This window comes from Meleagris gallopavo, chromosome 1 (genome assembly GCF_000146605.3).
Source record: "Meleagris gallopavo isolate NT-WF06-2002-E0010 breed Aviagen turkey brand Nicholas breeding stock chromosome 1, Turkey_5.1, whole genome shotgun sequence".
In the NCBI taxonomy this organism is placed as follows: domain Eukaryota; kingdom Metazoa; phylum Chordata; class Aves; order Galliformes; family Phasianidae; genus Meleagris; species Meleagris gallopavo.
In genome coordinates this window covers 75,401,928-75,416,135 of record NC_015011.2, presented here as the reverse complement: position 1 = coordinate 75,416,135, position 14,208 = coordinate 75,401,928, and the positions used below count along the sequence as shown (strand labels likewise).

General features: G+C 46.1%; 2 protein-coding genes across 2 annotated transcripts; both read left to right on the top strand.

Annotated features, from left to right (window-relative positions):
• Nucleotides 1-23: 23 nt before the first annotated feature.
• On the top strand, nucleotides 24-1,540 carry RBP5 (retinol binding protein 5). The gene is made up of 4 exons (XM_003202682.4): nucleotides 24-246; nucleotides 472-650; nucleotides 993-1,094; nucleotides 1,382-1,540. Exons 1-4 carry the CDS (start codon nucleotides 174-176, stop codon nucleotides 1,433-1,435), a joined length of 408 nt encoding a protein of 135 aa, XP_003202730.1. The 5' UTR covers nucleotides 24-173; the 3' UTR covers nucleotides 1,436-1,540.
• Nucleotides 1,541-5,647: 4,107 nt separating this feature from the next.
• C1R (complement C1r) lies at nucleotides 5,648-12,723 on the top strand. Its single transcript, XM_003202651.4, has 11 exons — nucleotides 5,648-5,783; nucleotides 6,554-6,782; nucleotides 7,000-7,192; nucleotides 7,368-7,511; nucleotides 7,670-7,866; nucleotides 8,355-8,502; nucleotides 8,586-8,707; nucleotides 9,330-9,408; nucleotides 9,836-9,976; nucleotides 11,527-11,601; nucleotides 11,831-12,723. The coding sequence occupies exons 1-11, from the start codon at nucleotides 5,776-5,778 to the stop codon at nucleotides 12,631-12,633; spliced, it is 2,139 nt and encodes a 712-aa protein (XP_003202699.1). The 5' UTR covers nucleotides 5,648-5,775; the 3' UTR covers nucleotides 12,634-12,723.
• Nucleotides 12,724-14,208: the final 1,485 nt, after the last annotated feature.

Below are 14,208 nucleotides of genomic sequence, written 5' to 3'. Positions count from 1 at the left end.
GGCGGGGGTGCTTCACAGCTCTCCCGCCCCGAGGCGGAGGTGCTGGAGTAGGGACAGGCCCGTCGGGACTCTTACTTCGGCGAGGAGCCCGCAGTTCGTCGTGCCCGCCCCGCTCCGCGCCGGGCAGCTCTTCCCCGCTTCTCGCAGCCAGCAGCCAGGTGCTCCGTCTCGGGATGCTGCCCAACCTCAGCGGCTATTACCGCTTCGTCTCCCAGGAGAATATGGACAATTACCTGCGCGCGTTGGGTAACTCCTCCCTCCTCCTTCCCTCTTACTCCTTCTTGTCTCCGGCCCGCGGGACCTGGAAAGCATAGGAAGGGGCTCGGGCAACCAACCCTTCCATCATTCTATCTAAGACTATCACTTTTGGTGGGAGGGGGAGATGAGGCATCCCTGGAGTTGGACCCCCCCTGCCCAAAGTGTGGAGGAGCCTGGGTAGCCCACACACCTCCCCTCCATTTCATTCTCCAGATATCAACGTGGTCCTGCGCAAGGTGGTCTGCCTGCTGAAGCCTGACAAAGAGATCATACACACAGGAGACCACATGGTCATCCGCACAATCACCTCCCTGCGGGACTACGTCATGGATTTTGACCTTGGGGTCCAGTTTGAGGAAGACCTGGGACCCGTAGATGGGCGCAAGTGCCAGGTGAGGATCCCCAACAGAACTAGATAATGCTGACTGGGATGAACTAGAACTTCAGGGATTGCCTGGCTTTTAGTCCACAAGCAAGGCGAGAGCCCAGCCCAGACCTGGCTGAGTGAATTGCTCCCAGCAAGGGGGCGAGCAACACACATCCAGACCTGGTGCTTTGGGATCCAGAAGGATACTAGATCTTGCCACAAAGAGCATCAGTCCCAAGGAGCCACCCAAGAGACACCAACCATACCAGGGACCACATTTGAAAATGTGATGGGAGCACTCAATGTCATCACTGGAAATCTGTATTGCTTTTGTTGGGTCCACATCTTCCCCTCTGCTTTTTTTCAGACGACTGTTTTCTGGGAGGGTGACCAGCTGGTATGTGAGCAGATAGGGGAGAAGAGGAACCGCGGCTGGCGACACTGGCTAGAGGGAGACCGGCTGCATCTGGTGAGGAAGGGCCCATGCAGCTTGCCTGGTGGGTGGTGGGGGGCATAGCGCAAGTGCTGTGAACTGTTGGTGAACCTGGGCAGCCTCCTTCCTGCTCCTCTCAGGCTTCGCCCTGGCTCTTCAGGAGCAATGGCCACTTCTCATAAACATCCGCTGCCGGGGTTCAAAAGTTAAAGTTATGCAGCAGCAGCAGTGGTGGCCCTTCCCACCCTCAGGATGACCTGCCAAGACTCAGCAGGAGCACACAGGGCTGCAGTCTGAATTCCTCTTTCTCCTCCTTTCCCCAGCGCATGACGGCTGAAGATGAGGTCTGCGTTCAGGTCTTCCAGAAAGTGAAGTGACCGCTGGCTGCTGGGACACATGCCCAGGTCGGGGCCCCACTCTCCAGTGTGAACTGCTTCAGATTAAAGAAGCAAACTCGATGGCAGCGAGCCAGGCTCCCTGTAGCAGCGTGTTTTTTTCTGCCTCGCTAAGCGGCAGGATGGAAGAAGGCCGTGGTCAGGTCACGGCGGGCCGGGCCCAAGAAGGGAGAGGCGGGGAGAGGGGACGGCTGGAGTGCTTCCAGGCAGAACAGGGTGGGCAGAGGCAGCGAGGAAGAGGGCCGCCGAATGCACGGCGACTCTTTTCAGAATAAGAGCTGGATGGGAGGGAGTTAGGCGAGGCGGAGGCCATCCAGCCACCCCACACTGTGGCGAGTTGCCCGAGTTGCACATAGGCGGCCACAGGCATTTGCCGCTGCTGAGCCTGGACAGACCCCTCGCTGGTCCATGTTGTTCTCTTCTGCTTCCCCCCACTGTTGCAGCACAGTCCCTCGGCTACCTCTGGAAAGCAGAATTTGGAGCCCTGAGTCAGCAAGGACAGCTGAGGCTGCCTCTTCTGAAAACACCAGTGCAAGCCCCCAGGTCCTGTTGCTTGCAGACATCATATTTTTTTTCAGGATCCTGAAATCTTCAAGCTATAGCACAGAAATGATTCTTTGATGTCAAGGATTTTTGTGTGAAATCCAAGAGTTGGGGCGAGGTAGGAAGTCCCTTGTAGTTCATGTTCACTGCACTCCTGGGAAAGCTGAGAGAGAGAAGGCAGCTCTGTCTTTCTTCCAGGTGTAGAAGCCACTGTCTCCAGCCCCTCCACTCCACCTGACTTTACTATCCTCCCTTTACTGTCATAGCTCCCCTGGTTCACAGCTGCCCTTTACAGTCAGAGACCAAGGGACAGAACCTAGGGACATGAGGTCCCGTGAAAGGATGGACAAAGACAGTGGTGTCCTTTAGTGAGGACACCGGATGGGATGTGCAAAAGGCCCCTGTGGTTTATTTCTGAAGGAAACTTGTGGCTGCCCCTGAACTAAAGATTGAAGAGCTCTGTACTCAGAAATGTGTAGCTACTGACGCTCAAAGAGCCGAGATTTTGAAAATGGGCTCATTTCAAGCTGATTAAATGCATTTTTTTCCCCTCCAGCAGCTCATCTAAAAAGTAGTATTTTCCAAGGAGCTTCTTCTCAGAGAAACAAAAACATGACTGTGGTAAGAAAAGGTCTACTTAAATACATGCAGTATGCAAGGAGTGAGGTAGCTGCAGCTGTATCTGTAAGTGTTGACCTCTGGCTCTTCAAGATTGTCTCAGGACATTACAGGCTGCAACATCCTGTCAGTATCCAGAGTGCAAGAGTGCTACTGGCTGGGATGTAACCAAACACATTGGGCAATCATAACCAAGCCGTCCAAGATATCAGTTGTCTGCTCCTTGTAGACTTCTATGAACCGTTATTCCATCTATCATCAGCAGCCTCTACATTATCTCTGTTGTATTGTGAGGTTGTAAGATCTAGGGCTTCAACTGATAGCAGCTGAGGAGCTGATTGAACTGTTGCTCTCATCCCACAGTCTGAACAAGGAGCCTTTCTGATCCCCATCATCAAGCTTGCTTCACCATGTCCAGACTGCATGATCACCTTATTTCAGGCTCCAGAGCAAAAACTGGTGCACTTTCTTAACATTGCTTTTCTGACCTATGTTCTGGTTTGGTGGTAGACAGCTATTGTCTTCAAGTAGTTAACCGTGACAGACTCTTTACACTGGCATGCCAACCATTTCATACCAGGGGGAAGATCCATTCCTAGAATCGTGAACCTCTTTTTATGTAGGTCACCTTCTTCACATAAACCAGAGCTGTAGGAGTGGCATGATTTGTCTGAAAAAATGATAAGCCATTTAATAGCACAGTGAAGCTGCGTGAAGCCTAAGCCCTTAGACTAGTGGCAAAGTGTCCCCAGAAAGCAATAAATGATCAAGTAGAGATATCTGAGTGTTGCTTAGTCAAAAAGAGTGTTTGAAGGTAAAGTGCCCAGGGAAAACAGCTCGGTGTTAAAGTGCCACCAATTGATTTTTACACAATTCTAGTTTTAGCAGCTATTTGGGGTAAGCAAGATAAATTACAAGGTTGGATTCTATGATTTTAAGTAGTAGTTAATCAGCACTTAACCATTAGCTAATTTGACACAATCAAATGCACTGACTTACTTAAAGGTTTGAGAATGGCAAGGTTCATTTGAAACTTACAGATAGGGTATTGGAGAGGAGGTTTCTAAACTCAGTGGCATGCTCAGGGACCTTCTTTCCTTCAGTGAAATACTCATCTTTCCCTTTCGTTGGCTCTCAACAGATGATCTGTACCAAAAAGGGCTCCTCTTCTTTGCCATCTATCAGCACCACCACTACAGGTGAACCTGCATCTGTGGCCCTGGCAGGATGATTATACTGTAAGAGAGGTGGAGTAGCTACAGGAGGCCAAACAGAGGAGTTCCTCTGTCTTTCTTTCCTCAGGTTGAGGATAAAGTATCCAGCTCAATTTCTTTTCAGTGTGTGAGAAAGTCTGCACATCAGAGAATAATCTCATGCATGCTTCTAGGCTGCTGACCAGCCTTCTTTCCATTGACCCCCTGAAACACACTGTATTCAAAGCAGCAGAGAAATTACACAGAACATCTGAAGGGGGGCACCAACCAGCAGGAGCACTGGAGCAGAACAGAGGGAAATAAGTAGGTCTATGGGGCATGTATCGGAAGTGGGCTGCTCCAGACAGACTCACCTCAAGCTGTTCAACTTTACTTTAGCAGCTGAAGTACCCTCCCAATACCACAGATGGTTTTACCAGGGAAAAAAACAAAACAAAAAAAAATCCATGTGGAAGATTTATCTTAAAAGTGCTAGGAACTTTTATCTTAAAAGTTAGGAACTTCTACTAGTGCTGTTTGTTTGTAAGATTCCTGCAAATGACACATTGAAATTATCAGCTTCCTTACAAATGATCCTAAATTATATCTGCTTGTCCATTCTTTATAAGTGAACACTCTCCCTACCAGCGACCTGCTGGTAACAGGTCTCTCAGCAGTTTCTGGTGCTTCCCAGCTTCTTTCCACATGTGGAAAGAAGTAAAATCTTCCCTTTGGGTGGGACAGTAAGTCAGAATAATCCACTGTACCACAGTGTAAAAATGAGGGTGCCCAAAGTCATACATGAAGAAGTACCAGTGTAATATTTCCTCCTTAATTCAGATGTTTGGGGCCATACATTGTTATTACAGAGGCACTAACTGCATATTTGCATGATCTTTTCCAGGTAACTCAAAGGCATTTTGATGAACAGTTTTGCTAATCTTCAGTGCGCTTTCATAAATATCCTGGAAAAGCTTTCTTCATTCTTTTATAAACATCATTTTCCTCTTCATTCAACATGTTTTTGTAGCTGTGGATTATTTTCTTTGATTTCAGTGCAAGAAACTCATTAATTTCTCTGCATCCATAATTCAAAGGGAAAACACTAGAATGGTGTTACACCAAAATCTGAAAGCTGTAAAATTCTGAAGTTTGTGAAGTTCAGTACAAGGCTTGGGCACCATGTTGATGAAAGTCTGAAATGTGTTTGCAACTTGCTATCTTTTCTCATTTCTCCATTAAATAACAAAGGCTTTATCTATCTTGTTTCTCTTAAAAATGCTTCAGATGATTGCAGGACACGCAGCAAATAAGAGCCTTTGAAAAAACACTTGTTCTCTGAGTGCTTATAATTCTATAGGCTTGTTCAGTTTTATTAATGTTTACTAAATTCAAAAACCTGAGGTTTTTCTTCCTTTCCCTGAAGAAGCTCATGGTTCTCATCCCAATAAATAAGTATATAAATAAGTGGTCGGAGGCGTTCTTCAGCACATCAGCATGATGAGAGGCGAGTTTTTATTTTTTAAAGTTCACATTTAAAAATTTGTTAAGACTGAAATGTCTGTGCTTCTCTCTATACCAGAAAACTGCCCAAGGAGGAGTAGGAGAAAGTGTAGGAGCTGCTGGAATGCAGTTGAAGTCATCACCAAAGATCTCCGGTCATAATTTTTCTTCCTCCTTGCCCTCTTCCTTAGAAATGAAAGTCTACTTTTGCCTGGCTAGAATTTAAGAGCTCCCCAAAACCCTCCCTGGCCCCAAGGCCGGTGTCCTCGCGGAGCTGCAGCAGCTGGGCACCAGAGGGCAGCAGGCGCCGTGCTGGAGGCTCCCGGTCCCGTCCCGTCCGCCCGCAGCCCGGCTCTGTCTTCCCACCCACTGCTCTCACCACCCCCCGTGCGCAGCCGGGGACCGTGCAGCTCGAGCTCGGACAGAACGGGAGCAGAAAGAATAGCGGGCACCGCAACCGAACGTATGGAGGTGTGAGTGTGGGGAACGGGAACGCAACACCTTTCCGGGAGGGTGGTGGGCGATTAGGCTCTTCCAGGGAGGTGAACGGGTGAAAAAGGCTTACCTAGTGTTTGCTATCCCTTCGTTAAACCTTTGCTAGGGCTAAGGAAGAAGGATCAACCTGGTGGATTTTTCATGAGATCTGGGCAATGGGAGTGTTTTGGAGGAGTATTAACAGTCCCGTTTCCCAGAGAGGGAGAGGGAAAAGAAAGAGAAACAAATGAGAGCCAGTTTTTTCAGGAGGACGACTTGGGCACGACTGGGCTGAGGGTTGCACTGGAGGCACTGTGAGATTGCTCATTAGTAAACTGAGATTGAGATCTTCAGATACTGACCACATGAATGAGGCAAAACCCCCAGCTAGTGATGATCAGAAATGATCCACTGGCCCAGAGCAAAGGGGAACCACGCTTACAGTGCTTCTGAGGAGTCTAGCCCATAGTTGCTGGGAACAAACAGCCGCTGCTTGGGGAATTCACCCATGTTCCCTCGAAGTGCTTGCCAGGAGAACAAATCTCTTTGGCTGGATCATGGACACCTTGCTGGAGTTGGTCAGTGCTGATGTTTTCATTTCCGTGGTTCGAATTGTTCGTGAGTGATCCTAGCCAAAAGCTGGACCTGCAGCTAGGCCTCTTGTGTTTGCATTTTGCTAGACTGCATGCAAGCCACCTGTGAAGTCTCTCCCCTGATTTTGGATGACTGAGTTTTATGCGATGTCATAATTTGCTTGCCATGTTCACAGGCACACTCCTTTTCTCCTGTGGGCCATCCTCTTTTCTGGAGTGATCAGTTCCAGTCCAGTCCCAAGAAAGTTATTTGGGGAGATCAGATCCCCAAATTATCCCAAGCCATACCCCAACAATAACATCAGCAGTTGGGATATCATTGTTCCCAAAGGCTATGTGGTGAAGCTGACCTTCAGATATTTTGACCTGGAGCCATCAGAGACCTGTTTCTATGACTATGTTAAGGTACGTAAATAGATATGTGGAGTAATTGGTGGCTGGAAATGAGAATCTAGAGGCATGCTGCTGATTCATGAGGCTTCCTCTCACACTCCCCACAGAGGACTGGGAAGGAACTAAAGATGGTAACAGGTGAAACAGATAATAGCATTTTGTGGCTGGATATTAGTGGTGCATAACTGACTGTTATGAGGCTACACTGATTTCCCCTTAACCTTGACAGATCAGAGCGGACAAGAAGAGCTTGGGGCGATATTGTGGGCAGCTTGGGTCAACCACAGGCAATCACCCAGGAAGAAAGGAGTTTGTATCTAAGGGAAACAGGATGCATCTTTCATTTCACTCTGATTTCTCCAATGAAGACAATGGCACGGTCATTCCCTACAGGGGCTTCCTGGCCTATTATAAAGCTGTGGGTGAGTAGGAGGCACAATCTGTCATGCAGAAAGAAGCTTTGTGGGTCCAACTAATTTTCCTCCTTAACAGGCAGAGATTCCTTGAGCAAAGATACTGATCTCTGTATACTTTCAGTGTACAGCAGATAGGTTTGAGACTTTCCTCCTCTTAACCCAGCATCTCTTACCTCTTCAGATCTTGATGAATGTGATCCTAGCAATGCTGCTGAGGATGATGAGGGGCTTCGGTGCCAGCAAATCTGTCACAACTATGTGGGTGGCTACTTCTGCTCTTGCCGACCTGGCTATCAGCTCCAAAGTGACTACCACTCTTGCAAAGGTAAACTGAAAGTCTGAAAGTTCAGATGGAATATGGAGGATTCCAGAACAGGAGCCCTTCAGCCGGGAAGAGTGGGAGAAGTGGTTTAGGAAGCAGTTAATGGCACCGCAGCTGGCACAGGCCCATCTTGTGATCTTTGCTTTCTTCCCCTACACCAGTGGAGTGCAGCAGTGAGTTGTTCACAGAGGCATCTGGCTACCTGAGCAGCCCAGAGTACCCCCACCCCTATCCCGAAGACCTCCAGTGTAACTACAGCATCCGTCTGGAAAAAGGCCTGTCTATCATCCTAAAGTTCTTGGAACCTTTTGAGATTGATGACCACCAGCAAGTCCACTGTCCCTACGATCAGCTCAAGGTACTGGAAATTAGCAGACTCTCCTTCAAGCCCCGCTGCCAGGGCTGAACAGGAATTCTGCAGATATCACTATTAGCATGAGAAATACAGGATTTGTACAAAAAGAATGCCCCGCTATGGAAAACTGAGCTGTTCCCTTGTCCCTCCCTCAGAACCTCTAATAAGCATTGTCCTGAGATCAAGAGGCTCTGGGTCACACGTTCCTGTGAATGGAGCTAAAAAAAATCATCTTTCTTGAGGTTTTATGTCCTTTTGCTTTAGTCTCAGGATTCAAATTGGTTGATAGCTCCGATTCCCACAATAAAGTAGAGCTTGTATTTGGTCACTCATTTCTTCTGATCTGACAGTGCTGCCATCAGCAAAGAAGGGTCAGACAGGCATCCCACCCATCATTAGGCACTTTGGCAAACTTGGTCTGGATTGAGATAGGGATACTGAAGAGAAGACATGTATGTTTCTATTCCTGAGATACTTGATTTTGTCACTAGATCCAAGCACAAGGGAGAGAGATTGGTGAATTCTGTGGCAAGAAGTCACCTGGCAGCATAGAAACCAAAAGCAATGAGGTGGACATACTCTTCTTCACTGATGAATCAGGGTTCAGTCGTGGTTGGAAGATCCACTACACCTCAGAGAGTAAGATATCTCTTCCCCAATGACTACTAGAGCGTATCTACCCATTTATTAATAACCACCCACTTGATCCCCTTTTCTAACAGGAATACGGTGCCCACAGCCTGTCCCACGGGATCAATTTACCATCATCAGAGACCTGCAGCCTGTGTATCGATATCAAGACTATTTCATTGTCAGCTGCCAGACTGGCTTTAACTTGGTGGAGGTGAGATCCCTTCTCATCTCCCTTCAGCTATGTTCTGCTTTCTCTTCAGTCCATGTCTTTCAACTTTCAGTAAAGTTTTCTTTGAGGATTTCACTCCTGGCAATCTCTTGCTATTTATGTTTTTCCATGCATCTGCAGGCATTTTTTCCCAGTGTTTTCTCTTTTCCTAGCCTCCTTTCTTGTACATTCTTTGTCTCACAAAAAGGCAAGCCCCTGTAGATGAGAAAACAAAGATCCCAGGAAGAACTGGTAAACAAGAGTCTCACTTTGAGAGGATGTGAAATCAGACTTGAAGCAGAATATGCTACCTGCCTTCATTGCCATCCTGCTGTCAGGACTCTGTACTGTCAGCACCTCAGACCTCTCAAATTTTTATGGTTGCTGGCTGCTTACATTTTGTCTCTTTATGCATAATTTGTAGCCTGTAGCAAACACAAGATGGAAGGAAGGCAGCAAGGGGAGAGGCCAACTACTGGAACACAGTGCTGTGAGGGAGCAGTAGAAAAACTGGCAGTTAGGACAATATTTTTGTGTGAGGGAAGAGAATTTGTATGTTGTGTGAAGGGAATATGAGGCTCCATACAGCCAGCAATGTTTTTTTTTTCTGATTTCTTTTGTGCAGGGCAACCGGAAGCTGCTGTCCTTCACTGCTGTCTGCCAGGCTGATGGAACATGGCATCAACCCATGCCCCACTGTGAAAGTGAGTGAGCTGACTGCTGGAATTTTGTCCCTTGCTCTAAGTTATTCCCTCAAGTATGCAGGGAGTTCAGTATCTGTGACTCAGTTTGTCTTTGGCCATAGACTTATAGATATGCTGACTGGAAGGACTGTAAAGGCTGCTTAGTCCACTGTTAACGCTCATTACACCTTTTGTTTCCAAAAACCTAAATGTTTTCCCTCCCCTACAGAAATGCATAAAATATCACTAAGAAGTCAATTCAGTGTTGTAACATCTAGAAGCAGAAGATCCCAGTTTGGGATCCATTTTGGAGCAACCACTCTCATTAGTACCCACTGTACTAATTGGTACCATCCTTCACAACATGGCCGCAGTCCAAATCAAGCTTTAACCTACGGGTATTAAGGCTGTCTTTTACTCATTTCTTTTTTCCTCTCTTTTTTTGTAGTTGTGAACTGTGGCAGCCCTACAGAACTGACCAATGGAATATTCAGTTATGTTAACAAACCTGCAAACAACACCTACCAGTCAGTGATCACATACCAGTGCAATGAACCATATTATCACATTGTCACCAGAGGAGGAGGTGGTGAGTTCTGATCACACACAGATGTCGAAATACTGAAATAAAAAGCCCTCTACAGTCCCCAGTTAGAATTTTCCTAATCTCTACTCCCCAGTCTTGAGGCTCTTGTGAAGGCTTTCCAACCTTTCCTTGGCTCTGCAGCATAGGTTCTGAGGGTTGTTGCAACCTTACTTCATTCCCAGAGAACTTCATATCCCTTCTCCAGGCTCTCCTTAACTTTAATTTAAGGTTTAATTTGTGATTCTCATGATAGTCATCTGCAGTCATGACTTTTTTCCTCTGGTGGACTTCATTCTTTCACTGAAATTTGAGGCACAATGCATCAATATTCTGCAACCCAATCACAGAAATCCATATTGCTCCAGATGCCAATAAATAAACTCAAAATCCACTCTGCTGTAATACTGTTTACTCTTTGGAATACTGTCCAACAGCAGAGTATGTCCAATAACATACAGGCAGAAAAATCTATGTTGCAAGTCAGAAAAATTAAGGGAACATTCCAAACCATTCACATGCCTTCTTTTTGCACCTGAAATGTTATTTGATGACATAGGAGTTTTGATGACAAGAAAAACATAAAAAGTCCATGATTTCCTTGCCCTGGCTGTTCATTTCGCTTCCACGAAAATGAATGAATATATAAAGAAATACACCTGAATCTGTTCCTGGATATGATTGACCCACAGGCGTAGACCCACAGACAGTTCTGCAGTATGCCTCAGCGCTGACATACTAGCATTGGGGGCAAGGAATATGCAGCTAAGGGGATGCTTTAAGTTGATAGTAATGTTGAATTTGACTGTTTTTGCACCAGCATTTAACTCCTTGCTGAAGAGTCAGAGCTCAATCTGAACAGGTCAAAATCAAGAGCAAGTAAATATCAGCACTACCACGTGTAAAGTTCTAATGGGAAAGTGTCAGCTTTCAAAGAGAACAGGATAGAGTTTCTTGGAAACATTTAATACAGTATAAATTGTATAAAATGTATTGATTGTATATAAATTATTTTTAGTCACCACTGCTAACTTTCTAAGAAAAGCAGTAATTTTGGAGGAAGTGGAATTTGTGTTAAGAGATGACCCACAAGTTATGTGATGAGCAATACAGACTCAGAAATTGATACTGAACATGTACAGTAACAGATTAATCTTTTTCCTATTTCTGGGACAAAGTGCACCATCCTACACTCTGCAAACAACTGCAACCAGAGACTTGAATCTAAAACCCCTGTATCTTCTTCATACCCTTCTTTGGGCTAACAGGGCTCTGCAAGCACGTGAAGTTAATACTCGCTCAGCTGACTCTTCAGGCTTTTCTTCTGCAGAAGTGGTGCCTGAACTTTCCTGTTTTTCACATGGAACTGAGGCACTTCAAGATGCATGTGTCCCATAGGGACACATTCCAGATTATTCTACAGGCAGCTTTTCCTAAAAAAGGGTACTTTTGGGATGGGAGGGCTGACTGCAGCATGTGGGACTCCTTGGAGAGAGGGACCTTCCATTCTTCCTACCCTGTGCCTGGGTCTCATTCACTCCCATCTCATCCTACAGAGAGATACACCTGCTCTTCTGAGGGAACCTGGGTGGATCGAGACGGCCAGAAGAGGATTCCTGCCTGCTTGCCAGGTCAGTAAAAAACTATGACATCGTCTGGTGTTTACCAATCAATATTTATCACCGGTACAAAAAGTAGGGACAACGTGCAGAGAGGAGAGTGAGAGTAATGGTGTCTGTGAGGAAGGATAGGGAAATACATCCAGGAAGACAAAAATTAGGTGAACAGTGATGGTGTAGGAAAGAGACGGACAAGCCAGGGCAATGAAGGATGTCATGATCTCCTTGCCTTTCTCCGCAGTGTGTGGGAAGCCGGACAAGCCTGTTATTAAAGTCCAGAGGATTGTGGGTGGTGAGCGAGCAGGCAAGGGCAACTTCCCTTGGCAGGCTCTGACTGAAATCAATGGACGTGGAGGTGGAGCACTCCTGAGTGATCGCTGGATTTTGACTGCTGCCCACACCATCTTCCCCAAAGGGTCAGCAAGGAACAATGTAAGCCTAGATCAGCTAACAGAGGATGCTAACATTTTCCTTGGCCACACTGATGTAGAAGAGCTCTACAAGATGGGTAACCACCCCGTACGTAGGATCTTTATCCATCCTGATTACAATCCCAATGATGAGCAAAACTACAATGGAGACATAGCACTGCTGGAGCTAAAATACCCAGTAATCCTAGGCCCTACAGTACTGCCCATCTGTCTCCCAGATACTAGCAACACCACATTCTACATGGACGGGTACATGGGCTACGTGAGTGGCTTTGGTGTGGAAAAAAACTTTCTTTCAAATCACTTGAAGTATGTGCAACTACCAGCAATTTCTCGGGAGAAATGCCAGAGTTGGCTGGATAGTAAGAATAGAGAGAAACCTATGGTTTTCTCTGAGAACATGTTCTGCGCTGGCTTCCGCAGGGAGAAACGAGATACATGCCAGGGGGATAGTGGGAGTGTTTTCACGGTGTTAGACATGGAAAGTGGTCGGTGGGTGGCTACAGGTATTGTTTCTTGGGGTATCGGCTGTGCCCAAGGCTATGGCTTCTACACCAAGATCCTCAACTATTTGGACTGGATCAAAGGAATAATAAAGGAGGATAGGCTCTAAATGTTCCTGTCCAGCTGAAGAATCACTGGTACATACAGATACAGAAAATCATATCCAAAGCTTTTGTTGATGTCCTAAAGACTTTTCAAACACAGAGACCATGTAACCTTAATCACAAGCATTTCTGAAAACCACAATGTTATCTGATGAATTTTTGGTGGCACAATCAAAACTTAGGAAAACTGCTGTCCCACCAGTCTTATTATTGGGTGAACCCTTGATAATATCAGAGATCTCATGGCAGCAAACATACTATTGTCTAAAGTGCTGACAATGTCATCAGACTAGTACAGTCTAATTTTGCAGGCCATGTTGTGTGGAAAGTTTGCAGAGCAGCAAACCTTGAAGGATGTGCTGAGTACAGTGTGCATATACCCATTGGGATCAGTGAAATTCTATGAATATTAAAATAATTGCTGGAGAAAACAGGTGTTATGTTTTTCTGTCTTTGTTTTTTAACAACTACTATATACTCCCCATAACTGAAAGCAAATTACAGATTTCATCAATAGAGGGATTGCTTTATCTACCACTGAAATATTTCTAGTTTTGTAACTGCAAGTGGGAATTACTCTCTTCTCACAAGGCTGTTTTGTTACCCAGTCTGGAACTGCAGGTGGCTTCAAGGCAGTCAAGATTCAACTGTGTAATGTCACAAACCTTCTTGAGCCAGGAGAACCCTGGGTGTGAGATCACAGTGTCTTCTTGCTCTGTTTTCAGAGCAAGACCTGTGGTCCGGGTCCAGATCTTTAGTGACAAGATCTCTCATTTGCTTTCAGGTTAATACACCCTGAGGATTGATCTGTGAAATTGTATGCTCGATATAAACTCACTCATGAACTCCAGAAGTCAGAATTCTGTTGATTTTGCCAATTTTATGGCAGTACAGAACAAAGGCATGATTGCAGAATCATAGAATCATTAGGGTTGGAAAAGACCAGTAAGATCATCTACTCCAACCATCAACCCATTGTCACCATGCCTGCTAAACCATGTCACCCAGTGCCACATCTACTCTTTTCTTTAAAACCTCCAGGGATGGTGACTCCACAATCTCCCTGCACAGCCCATACCAGTAATTCACCACTCTTTCTGAGAAGAAATTTTTCCAACTATCCAAACTGAACCTCCACTGGTGCAACTTAAGGCCATTACCTGTTGTGCTATCTCTAGCTACCTGGGAAAGGAGGCTGAACCCCACCTCACCATGGTCTCCTTTTAGGTAATTGTAGAGAGCGAGAATGTGTCCCCAAGCCTTCTCTTCTCCAGAATGAACAATCCCAGTTTCCTCAGCTGCTCTTCATAAAACTTGTTCCAGACCCTTCACCAACTTTGTTGCCCTTCTTTGGACATGCTCCAGAAGCTCAATATCTTTCTAGTAGTGAGGGGCCCAAAACTGAGCACAGTGCTTGAAGTGCAGCATCACCAGAGCCACCTCCCTGGTGCTCCTGCTGACTGCACTGTTTCTGATACCAGCCAGGGTGCCATTGGCTCTCTTGGCCACCTGGGCACAGTGCTGAATCATATTCAGCCGGATGTTAAGTAAGATGTCCAGTTCCACAGAAGCAGTGAATT

Bases quoted from the DNA above. Each gene is read 5' to 3' on its own strand.
- RBP5 (XM_003202682.4), top strand. From the start codon at position 174: ATGCTGCCCAACCTCAGCGGCTATTACCGCTTCGTCTCCCAGGAGAAT. The intron at 651-992 runs GTGAGGATCCCC...GCTTTTTTTCAG, and splicing joins TAGATGGGCGCAAGTGCCAG to ACGACTGTTTTCTGGGAGGG. The intron at 1,095-1,381 runs GTGAGGAAGGGC...TCCTTTCCCCAG, and splicing joins AGGGAGACCGGCTGCATCTG to CGCATGACGGCTGAAGATGA.
- C1R (XM_003202651.4), top strand. The intron at 8,708-9,329 runs GTGAGATCCCTT...TCTTTTGTGCAG, and splicing joins CTGGCTTTAACTTGGTGGAG to GGCAACCGGAAGCTGCTGTC. The intron at 11,602-11,830 runs GTCAGTAAAAAA...CTTTCTCCGCAG, and splicing joins GATTCCTGCCTGCTTGCCAG to TGTGTGGGAAGCCGGACAAG.